Genomic DNA, 10,814 nt, shown 5'->3' on the forward strand with positions numbered 1-10,814 from the left:
CCATTTTGTCTTTTCTGGTGATTGGTTTACAGAATGCAGGTACAACTGAGAAGAGACCTATTTTTTTTTTCCCCTCAGCACTTTCTAAAAAAAACAAAAAAACAACAAAAAAAACCTGACCAGGGTGCCTTATGTTCAACTACTGAAATTATAGGTTTTAAAACTTTTCTGAAACTCTTTTGTTCAGAAATCATTTCTGCCTGAATTGCTTTCAGATTCTGATTACATTTCCTCTCATGTTTACCTCATATATTTTTGGAAGTTTAAAAAAAAAACCCTTAATCAAATAAGAGAATAGAAACAAGGAATTCTTGTCATTCACATTTTCTCTGAGGTACTACAGTTCGCCCCTTCTCGCTTAAAAAATTGATCTGTGTTAAGACATGCTAGTAAAGTGCCTAAGAAATTGTTAGGGTTATCTGGTAGGGAGGGAAAAGCAAGGAGAGCTTTTGATTATTAGGCTCTCTATACTCAATTTCGGAGCAGTACTAATGAAAGTCACAAAAAGTTGACATACCGGTCATTCATATCTTGTTCATTCATAGATGAGGCCCCCCTCAACATTTTTTAAAAATAAAGTTTGCTAATTCCCTCTCTGACCGAAGAAAAACACGTTTTGGGAAGGAGTGGCTGAATGTGGGCTTCTCGTTCATAAATGGTGGTATAAAATTAAACTGGACCCAATGCTGTGCTAGAACCATTTTAATATAATTATACATATTTGCCAAATCCAGGAAGAAAGGTTTCTGCGTATATAACTTTTCCAGTTAACATCTGCAAGCATAAACAACGATGATCTCAGTTTATAAATTCATCAGGGTCAGAGCAATTGACCAATGTCTCTTTACTGCTAGGCTTACCAACAGCAAATTACAGATGAGTTAGTGTCCTTTTGTTTCTCTTCTCTCACTCTCCTTGTCCAGAGACATTTTGTTGTAAAGTTTCAGTGCAGCTCACCTCCAGCCAAAGGTAATCTTTTTAGATAAGTACTCAGTTGCTCTGAATTTACTTATAATTATAACCTATTTAATCACAGAAGAACCCCTGCAGAGGTGGAGTTCAAGTTTGCATACAATAACAGGAGATCACAGTTTTGAAGTCTAGCACAGATTAAAAACCACAGATGTACCATTTATATAAGACACACACTGATTGTCTCTTAAACTACATATTGACTCCTTATGAACATTATTTTTTAAATAAAGTAGTGCATCTAGGACAATCAGTCGCACAATTCACACAGCCCTGAAAAGTTTTTCAGTGCCAACTACCAGTTGGTCATGAAACGTGAGTGAGCTCGAGACACTGTCCATTCCTAAGATTCAACCAAGAATTGGCTACGACATTGGAACACCTCTGCTTAAGAAGGCTATGTCCTTCCCTCCTTTCCCTCACAATTTAGTTTTGTTTATTTTTGGTGGTATTTGGTTGCACGTGGCTAGAATGCTTTCGATCACTTTGCAAATCAGTAAAACCAATGATCTAAAACTATGATAGGATCTTAAGTATCAGATGGTTTGTCCATTTCAGGTAGCTGGTTGGCAGGCCCCTCTAAGGCCTTTCATTTCTCCTTCTATGCCTCTCGGGACATTGATCAGAAGATGAGTCTGAGCATCATACCATCTAACTCTTTTAACCAATGCCTGGCTAAAACTGGAATGTCCAGCTCAGTATATTTAAAAATCACCCACAAAAAGAGGTTCTGCAGGTCCTCACAAAACCTGGAATTTCCACGAAGATGTCTGATCTTTATAATCCAAGCAGTCAGCATTGAAGTTAAGCTTCCAGGAGGCAGTTTGGTCCTTATAATCCAAGCAATCAGTGGTCGAGTTAAAACCCAAGCTTGAAGCTCCATATCCCTGGGTGGAAAGAGAAGCTGGGGACTGATTGAGATGGCTGGTGACTGCATTGGTACCCATGGGACTGAGTGTGGTCCCTGGTCCAGGAAGCTGGTGATGCATAGGGGTCAAATAAGATCCACAGTCCATGCCCCCAAAGTAGGAAGTTGAGCCAGCATATCCTTGACTATAACCTGAAGCCTGAGTATAGGTCATGGGATAGGACCTCTGCATGCAGGAAGAGGAGGTGGACAAGGGATCTGACAGTGGGGAGATGGAAGCTGGGCTCCAGATAGACACAGGAGCACTGCTGCTGGAAATGGCTGGGACTGAGGTGCTAGAGGGGGGAGTGAATTGGCCACTTGTTCCACTCTCTGAACTCACTTCCCGAGCAGGAGACGTCTTCTTTTTGGCAGGTCTCACTTTGTTTTGACCTCCATTCTGCTGTTGCTGCTGCTGTTGGCGGCACTTAGCTCTTCGATTCTTAAACCACACCTTGAAAGGGAAAGAAACTTCTTTAACATGGTTTCAGTGACTCCTTAAGGAAGAGTGGCTCCCAGATTATAAATCTGTCCTAGATGGACAGATGAGCTGAGCAGACAATCTCTCCTGCCAGTGAAACTCTCATATATGTTCCTGGAATTATAAGAAAGTTGGGGAGGCTCTATCTAAAAGCTTTTGACCCTGCTTTACTCCCAGCTCAGAACAGTAAAATTTAAGATAATCGCCCAAATCATGACTAAAAATTCTCCCCCTCACTTTCCTATCTCTCATTTCACCCCAAATACACACATACACATAAGACCCAGCTGCATTTTGGAACACTCTCACAATGGAATAGAACATATCTATTCTATGTCTTTTGGATGGGAACATACGAGAAATGAGGGAAAACGATCTGTTGTTATATGCCAGCAAGAACAGCCTAAATTCAAACAGTTTACAGTCCATCTTCCAGGTAGCAACTACTAATATGTAGGTTGGTTCCATCACTCTACTTTTTGTCTCTTCTAGAAAGACTCACAGAAGAAAGCCCCCAGGAGAAATGATCCTGTTGAGGAAGAAGGTCTGAAAGCTACTATTTGCCAAAACCTTCTTTATGGTAAGTGGAGTGACTCGTATATACTCTGCTTTGAGCTCAAAGACAGACTTCTCTCCTAGGCTCAAGTCTGAGCCTTCAGGGTAGTGCCACTTGACACACAGATTGTTTACTGTATTATGTTCATTGGCTTGTCAACTTTGCCTCTGTGTGTGACTTTGAAAATTCTCTTTACCAGCCTTCTTCATGTTCTGCAATGAAGGTGCTGTGTTTGGTGTGTGAGGGGGGGCTTGTCAGGGAAGCTACTGGCATTTTCTGGGCAAAAGTCCTTAGTTGTCCTCTTGAATGAGCTCTCCATATGGGTGTCTTAACTGTGGTAAAAATGATGCCGTGAAGGCTGAGCACAAACCTCCAACCATGCAGAGCCATTTGTTTTCTTTCAGTTAAGACTTCAGTTCAAGCCTCACAAGTGCTAAAATTTCTTCTGACTTTGAAAAAGGCTCTTTTTGATCTGCAGTTCGTGCTGATGTGTCCTAGCTGAAGGGGAGTCCCAGGTGTACATGTGGTTTAGGTGCTAAACATTCTTTCCAGAGAAATCTGTATGGGACTTGCATTCCAGAAGAGTTGGGAGTTTACTTTCCTCTCCAGCTTAAGGTCAAGTTAAGGGGGAGTAAGGGGAGGAGGGAAGGTATCATTGGGATACCATGTTGATATTTTATCTGCTGAATGGCTCAGATCTAGCAAGTTCTGTTCCATCCCTAAGAAGTCAAAGAAAACACTCTGTGTAATTTCTTCTCCTACCACCAAACTGACATGTGACCTTGAGCAAGTCATTTACTCTATTTCTTCATCTGTAAAAATACTGGAACTATGCAGGAGCTAAGCTTCTTTTATCCCTAAAAGTAGATGAGAATGGGAGGGGGGATTTCCAACGGGGGAAGGGAAGAACTAAAATATTATGTGACTATCCTTGAAATCTGCCAAGGCTGGGCTTCTGTCCACCAGGGGTCCAAGGGTTCTAGGACTGTGCTTTATCACTGCATCTAAATCACCAGTCTTACCTTACCAACTGGACCGGAAGAACCTTGGTTATAGGACTGGGTGGGGGTGGAGGGACAAAAAGGGGCACGAGGAGAAATCAGACACTCAAGGGGCCCTAAGAGAAAAGTTTACTGGCTTCCGATGGAGCCGAGCGTTTAGTTTAAAACCTTCCTTTGGTCCTCTCCAAGACCTGGAACTCTCCTGGGTCCTCAACAAATACAGTGCTGGGGAGAGGGGTGACACGGTCAGGAAGGATGGCTGTGTCTACCTACATCTGCCCTACCTGCACCCTGGACTCGGGCAAGTTGATTTTCAGCGCCACCTCCTCCCGCATGAAGATATCTGGGTATCGGGTCTTCGCAAATAACGCTTCCAGCACGTCTAGCTGCGCCCGGGTGAACGTCGTCCTCTCCCGCCGCTGTTTCCGAGGGGTGGCTGCGGGACAAGAAGCCCAGGGCCCTTTAGGGTGCGGGAGCAGCTTCTCAGTCACAGGGGTCTCTGCGGGTGTCCGACTCCCGCCACGCCCACACTCAGCACTCCCCTGGTCCTCGCAGCAGCTCAACCCGGACCCTACCCGTGTCCTCCCCACCCCCTCCCGGCCTCGGCTCCTCCGGCAGACACTGCCCCTTCCAGGGAATGCCCCACTCCGCCTGACGTCGGAGATGGCTCCGGACAGAGGGTCTCTTCGAAAGCTAACCAAAAAAAAAAAAAAAAAAATGGAGGACAAAAAACAAGAACCCTCCAAAATCAACCCCTAAACCATCAACACAAAAACCCCACTCTGTGAAGTCAAAGGATCCCTGAGGACCAGCAGCTCGAACTGATGGGGCAAATCTCGATTCTGCCCGAGATCTAGGCTTTTTAGGACTCCAGGGGCCTTTGTTCCTCCATCTTTCAAATGGGGGCATATTTCATACTTCTCGTTCTAGGAGGATTTTAAAAAACAGATCTTATCGGAAAGGAAAGCACTCACACCCGGGGTAAATCACACCTCTAAGGATTAGAGGCTAAGGGCCTGGAGGTCAGAGGGGAAGCCCCAGGCTTGGCGGGGAGAATTTATGATGAGAAACCCGACTTCGCCAAGAGGGCACTTCCGAGGAATTGGACTTGTACAGGCAGGGTCCCCTCGCCCAAATGGCAAGGGCAGTAGCCTTCTCGCCCCACTCCTACGTTGTAGATCCACCTACTCCCTTTCCCCCAGCCCCTGTCCTCTCCTCGGCCGGTAAATGCCCTGTGGCTTTGAGCTGCTTCTCGGAAGGAAAACCCAGTGGAGACCTCGCCTGGAGCTGGGGCGGGGGCGACGCCACCGCCAACCCCGGTGCTCGGGGGAAAGAGTGTCACAGCCCCGCGGACCGAGCGTGGGGAAGGGCAGGGCAGCAGTGCCGCGGGGCTCACTTACCCGGGTAGCCCACCGAGGGGTGCAGCAAGTCCATGCCCGAAGTGGTCAGACTCAGCCCATTGACTGCGTAAGGCGGTTGCTTAAGATAAGACATCATGCTAAGGTTGTTTGGAGGCGCAAAGTCGGCCCAAATCCGGGGGACCCAGCCGGAAGGTCTCGCTTCTCCCGGGGTGGACAGATTCAGAGTCCTGGTGGGTGGGTTTGGAGTGGTGGAGCTAAGGCAAAGCAAACAAACAAACAGAGGTGCTGGTTTACCGCTTCGGAGGACGCAGCTCTTCCACGTTCCACCACTAACTTAAGAAGAGCCCGGGCTATGCACAGCAGAGGCTTTTAAAGGACTTGCAAAGCCTCCCCCACTACCCCGCTCCCCTCCCCAGCTTCTCAGAACTAGAGGAGATGCAGAGAGACCAGATAAACCTGTCCTCCCCACCCCCAGCCAAAACTTAAAAAAAAAAAAAAAAAGACCCGAAGAAAGCAATACAATCTGCCTCCCGCTCCCCCCGCCCCAACAAAACCCCACGCCTCCAAATGCACACATTGCATTCCTATCCCTACATTTGCATAGGACTCCTTGGCTGGCACTAGCTAATTGTCTCAAACAAAACTTGATTGGGGCCATTTGCAGAGACAAAGAACTCTTTGGCTAAATAAATAATGCAGATAACAAAGGCCATTGGTGAGAAACAAAGAAACAATTCAAGACATCTACCTCTCCCCAGACTGTTGCCTTTCCAAGGCAGATTTTAATTATCTTAGCTTTTTACCACTTTCAACTGCTGCGAACCTAAAATGTCAGTGCACTTAACATCTAAAATACCAACTTGCGAAACAGCAAACTTGAGAAAACTTCTCAACCACTATTATTCCACATTTGAAGTCATTTCCAGTAATCGTTTTCACCTAATTAGTAGTCTGGGTAATTAGATTTCGAGGTAAGTAACAGATTTATTAGGGTTTTGCAGAACTTGATTATATGTGTCTAAAGAACTAAAGCTAAGCAAACAAGTATTTAACTTTTTATCGACACCCATCAAATATTTAAACGCAGCGCAAAAAAAAGTCTTCAAGTTTGGCACAGGGTGGGCTAGGAATTCTGAAGTAAAGTTAGAATCCCACCAATCAGATAATGACAGGCTCCCGCATTTGCAAGTAGAAAGGGTGCACATTTGTAGCGCAAGCTGCTTCCATGTTGATTTTGATGTGTAGAGGCTGCTGATCCTGCAGGAGGCAAATTTTCGGGCATCTGGGTGCTCAGCAGCTACAGCAGAGTTTCCTCTGCGCCTTTCTGCACATTCTAGTTTCGAAGAAAGTAGATACACAAACCCCCAAAGTTGTGAAACTAATAGAATTTCTCCCTACCCTTCAAGAGTCCTAAAATCCTATAAGAAAAAGAGCTCAGAGAGGGAAAAGGAAGGAAGAAAAAGAAAAGTTATTTACTTTATTCTGTTGAGTATTTCTCACTCCCCCAAGCAAAGGGATCCAAAATTGATGTTTATAGACTGGCTGCTTGCAATTTTGGCTTTTATTTTCCTAAAAGGTGGCACTTCTCCTGCATGGATCTCTACTTTGCAACTTTGACACTATGAGAGATTGCTTCAAAATGGCGGACACAAGATTAGAAGAAGTTCCCTCTTACTTTTACAGAGGTCCTACTGAGTTTTAAGGACTCTGGATTTTCATATTTACATTGCTTAAGAGATCAAGACACAAAACTCCACAGATGGAACCCAGTTACTGCAACTTCTTCCTGATTTAAATTCGTAGCACAAAAATCATGCTTTTCCACCCTTAGATCTAATTTAATGTAATTTTATAAATGCCCTTGTCGGAGTTTGTATTATCTCACCAGTAGAACTAATTTAGTTGCTCCTACAACAAAGACTTGATGTTTTATCTTTTCCTTTCAAGATAGTTATTTGGAGGCTGTGAAAATAATATTGCTTTAAAATACAGTCATGTATTGGTTTTAATAGCCTCTAAGCTGGAGTTCTTTCTCGTTTAATGCAAACTTACTATGTCGGAAAGTTCTGAACTACTATAGAAACAACTGAAATCATATCGGATGTGCACATGAGAAATATGGAAGTGTTCTTACATGTATAGCTCTCACCCAATTAGAAATGCCTGACACATCACACATTAAAGTAGCACATTCCAGCATAAAAAGCAGTTACAAACAGAAAACAACAGGACAGAGATCCTTCTTGGAGCTCCTTTGCTCTACCATCGATAAATGACCAAAATTCCCGGCATAGACTGTTTTCCATTTACTACCGGATACATCTTTAAAAGAAAAAGGAACAAAACAAAACTACGACGTGTTCGCCACAGCTAGCCTAGGTATGCGCTCTCCAAAGAAGAGGCCTTAGACAATTCCATCTAACTTTCAAAGCCCTGCCAGGAAGCCTTTCTCCCTTCCTCTCTAAGCAGAGCCCAGAAGGGGAAAAAGAAATCCCTTTTCAAAAATACAAGCCTCAAAACAACTGCTCAGGAGGTGGCCCCTGGAGAACTCCTACCTAGAAGGAGCGGGCGGCGGTCTCACGGCGAGTCCGCGCAGCCGCTTGGCGCCTACACCTCCGGGCGCGAGTGACTTGGTCCGGCGTCCCTGCCCGGCAGCCCTGCAGCCTCGCAGCCCCGGCGCCCGAGGTCCTGCTCCGCTTGCCCGCCCCGGGCCGCGCTGCCTTATATCTAACGGTCAATTCGTGCAATCTGTCGCTCCCCTCCCCCCTCCTCCCTTCCCCCTTGTTTTTTTTTTTTTTTTTTCATCTTCCAAGGAGCCCATCTACCAGTTGCTGTGTCCTCGCTCAATAATAATTACCTCGTCCGAGAATTAATTATAATAAATGTTTTCTTGATAAACTAACGAGATAATCCGAAGGGCACACGTCCCTTAATTACAGGACGCCGTGCTCAGCTCTGCTTCTCGTCCGGGCTGATTAATTTTCTGCATGATGGAAAGGAAACAAAACTACGCGGACTGGCGACCTGCCTGCGGCTCGGAAGACAACGAAAAGGAAGAGGAGAGAGAAAGAAAAAGGAGATATGCGGGCAGCGCAGAAAACAGCCGGCGCGGGCCTCCCTCCGGCGAACTCGAGTGAAAGTTTCTGGCCTCAGGGAATCAAACAACGCTGCCACTCATGAGGGAGGGAGGAAGAAACGTGCCAAAAGGGTTGGCCTTGACTATTAATTATGGCGAGGAGAAAGCCCTGGTGTTAGCTCTGAGAGCAGAGGTCTGGGTATCTACCTGCCTTTGGGGGGGAGGAGTTTCCTCTTCAACTCCTCTCTTGTGCTAATAACTTTGGTGACGGGAAGAAGTCCTGAGGAGAGCACGAAAAATCCTGACCCCCGAAGCTCTGGGATGCAGGGAGAATTTCCAGGAGTGACCTTCCCGTCCCCTCCCCAAGCAATCCACCACTCAAGGGGCAACGCGGCTCGGCCTTCTGTCCCCGCACCCCATTTCGGTCTGTAAAGGAGGAAAAAGCCGACTCGGCGGGATTCTGACGGGGACTTGGGTTTCAAAAAGTGTGTCCTGAAACCAGACTGTGGCCTCAAGAGTCACTTGAACGCTTCAACACGAAGACTTCTTCGGAGTTTGAGGCGCGACTCATTGCGGAGGCTGGGTGCCTGCCGGCTGAGACCTTCTGCTGGTTCTCCCCCGGGCCGACCGAGATTGGAGGCTGGGCCTCAGCGCCCCGCTTGCCCCGGCGCGACCCGGCCCGCGCCGCCCGGGTGTCCCCGAGCCTGGGAGCAGAGCGCGCGAACGCGCAAGCAGGCCGGACCGCGGCCCCTGTCCGAGAACAACCGAGCGGCCGCCTTCCCACCGGAAGGATTCCAGTCCCCGGCTCCGTGCGGCCTCGGGCGGAGCTGGGGCCACTCACCGCCACTTCTGCCCGCCCCAGGTGCGCGCCGAGGGCTGCGAGGGGCGGGCCCGGAACCGTCCCCGGCAGTCACGTTGGAAAACGACTCTTCCACGCTCGCTCGGTCTAGGACCACAACACACAACAGCCATTGGGGGGGGGCGGATATGGCACTCCCGGGATTTCTCCCCCCTGGGTGGGGGGAAGTGGTGCTCAAAAAGAAAAAGGAGATTTGAAGGCCCTCTGGAAGAGGCCGAGAACCTTGGTGAGCTGCTCTTGGCTGGGGGAGAGGGGGCCGAAGAGAGCGAGCGGCGAGCGCCGGGGCGGAGGAGATGCCGGCGCTCCCCGCCTCCTCGGTTATCCTCTCGGGTTTCCTCTCACGTTCATTAGGGACAGGCAGGAGCTTGAGCGGCGGCCGCCGGCGGCCGCCGACTCGCCGGCAAGCCAGGCTTTGGGCGCGCGGAGGCGCCCAAATTATTATTATTATTAACAACAACATCATCATCATCATCACCATCCATCCATCCATCCATCTAGCTACATCTGCATCTTTTTGTCTCGGACTCTGAAAACGTCCTTGGGATCAATCCAAATGACCCCAACCACATGTGATGTCCAAAGCGCAAAGATAGCAGGGAGAAGCCCAGAATGGGCGTTGACATAAAACAAAACCACAAACAACACCCCTTCAAAATACCCCACATCGGACTCAGAGGGTTTCCACGACGTTTTGCGAAAGCACCGACCCCAGGAGCGCGCTCCCTCCCTTTCTCCCACTCGCCCTTATCTCCAGATCACAAATTTTTCGCAGTGATCGTTATTACACCTCAAAAATTTGCAAGGGAAAAAAAATACATCAGCCTTCAGAAGAGCTCCACGTTCTCAAAGGTGCATCAGTGGGTCTATTAGAGGCACTGGGATGATGGTAGACAGAGGGACACGTAGATATGGATATAGACAGACAGACAAGACAGACAGACACTTACCTTAGAGCCACATGGGAGGTCGGGGGGGAAAAATCAAATTATCCTTCAAAATTCCAAATAGCCAGCTATCCTAAAAGAAATCAAGAGTATTGGGTTAGAACCCTTGCAATCTTCACCCTTCCATGAAAAGTCAAACACAACAAAAAATATTTTTCTAAAGAACAGAAAATAAGGAAAGTCGCTCGAGTTCGAAACGCGCGTGGGCCCCTCTGTGATACATACAAAGTAGACGTGAGGAGGGCTTCTCTAGCGATTTTTATTTTTAATAACAGTGGAGGCTGAGTTGGAGCTGAGGTCGGTTCCGCTCTCAGGGAGATTTGCTGAGAAAGCGCCTCTCTGGCAACTTTTTGACGCAAACTCTCCAACCAATGGCAGGGAGAGAATGATTGACACATCTAAGCCAGAGGGAAAATAATAAAAACACACAACAGGGGGAGGAAAACAGGCCGCTGCTGCACGGGGGGACGAGCAGGCAACAAATCCAGGCCTCCGACATTACCAGAATGTTCTTGAAAGACACTGGGCTGTGCTTAAAATATACATTATGGGCCGGAGCATGTGAACTTATTGTATAATTAAAATGATGGACAGGGAGGCCTCTCCTTTCCTTCTCCTGTTCTTCCTTTCCTCTCTTCTCCCCCCACCCCCTCTTTT

At 47.5% G+C, this 10,814-nt stretch overlaps 1 protein-coding gene across 3 annotated transcripts; it reads right to left on the bottom strand.

Moving 5' to 3' along the window:
* Window positions 1-687: 687 nt before the first annotated feature.
* On the bottom strand, window positions 688-10,479 carry OTX2 (orthodenticle homeobox 2). 3 transcript variants are annotated; one of them, XM_027111757.1, is made up of 5 exons: window positions 10,383-10,479; window positions 10,161-10,230; window positions 5,318-5,532; window positions 4,202-4,353; window positions 688-2,333 (listed from the first exon to the last, which is right to left on the bottom strand). In XM_027111757.1, the coding sequence occupies exons 3-5, from the start codon at window positions 5,412-5,414 to the stop codon at window positions 1,713-1,715; spliced, it is 870 nt and encodes a 289-aa protein (XP_026967558.1). In that variant the 5' UTR covers window positions 5,415-5,532; window positions 10,161-10,230; window positions 10,383-10,479; the 3' UTR covers window positions 688-1,712. The 3 variants fall into 3 exon arrangements, with proteins under 3 accessions (XP_026967558.1, XP_026967556.1, XP_026967557.1); XM_027111755.1 differs by having other exon boundaries at window positions 4,202-4,377; XM_027111756.1 differs by having other exon boundaries at window positions 10,161-10,479.
* Window positions 10,480-10,814: the final 335 nt, after the last annotated feature.

This window comes from Aethalodelphis obliquidens, unplaced genomic scaffold, assembly GCF_003676395.1.
Source record: "Aethalodelphis obliquidens isolate GAN/ISIS:26980383/991018 unplaced genomic scaffold, ASM367639v1 scaffold10, whole genome shotgun sequence".
NCBI classification, from domain to species: domain Eukaryota; kingdom Metazoa; phylum Chordata; class Mammalia; order Artiodactyla; family Delphinidae; genus Aethalodelphis; species Aethalodelphis obliquidens.

Coding starts and splice junctions, on each gene's coding strand:
- OTX2 (XM_027111755.1), bottom strand. CDS start 5,414: ATGATGTCTTATCTTAAGCAACCGCCTTACGCAGTCAATGGGCTGAGT. Junction 4,378..5,317: donor CCCCTCGGTGGGCTACCCGG/GTAAGTGAGCCC, acceptor CGCACCCTAAAG/GGCCCTGGGCTTCTTGTCCC. Junction 2,334..4,201: donor TGCCCGAGTCCAGGGTGCAG/GTAGGGCAGATG, acceptor TTCCCTTTCAAG/GTGTGGTTTAAGAATCGAAG.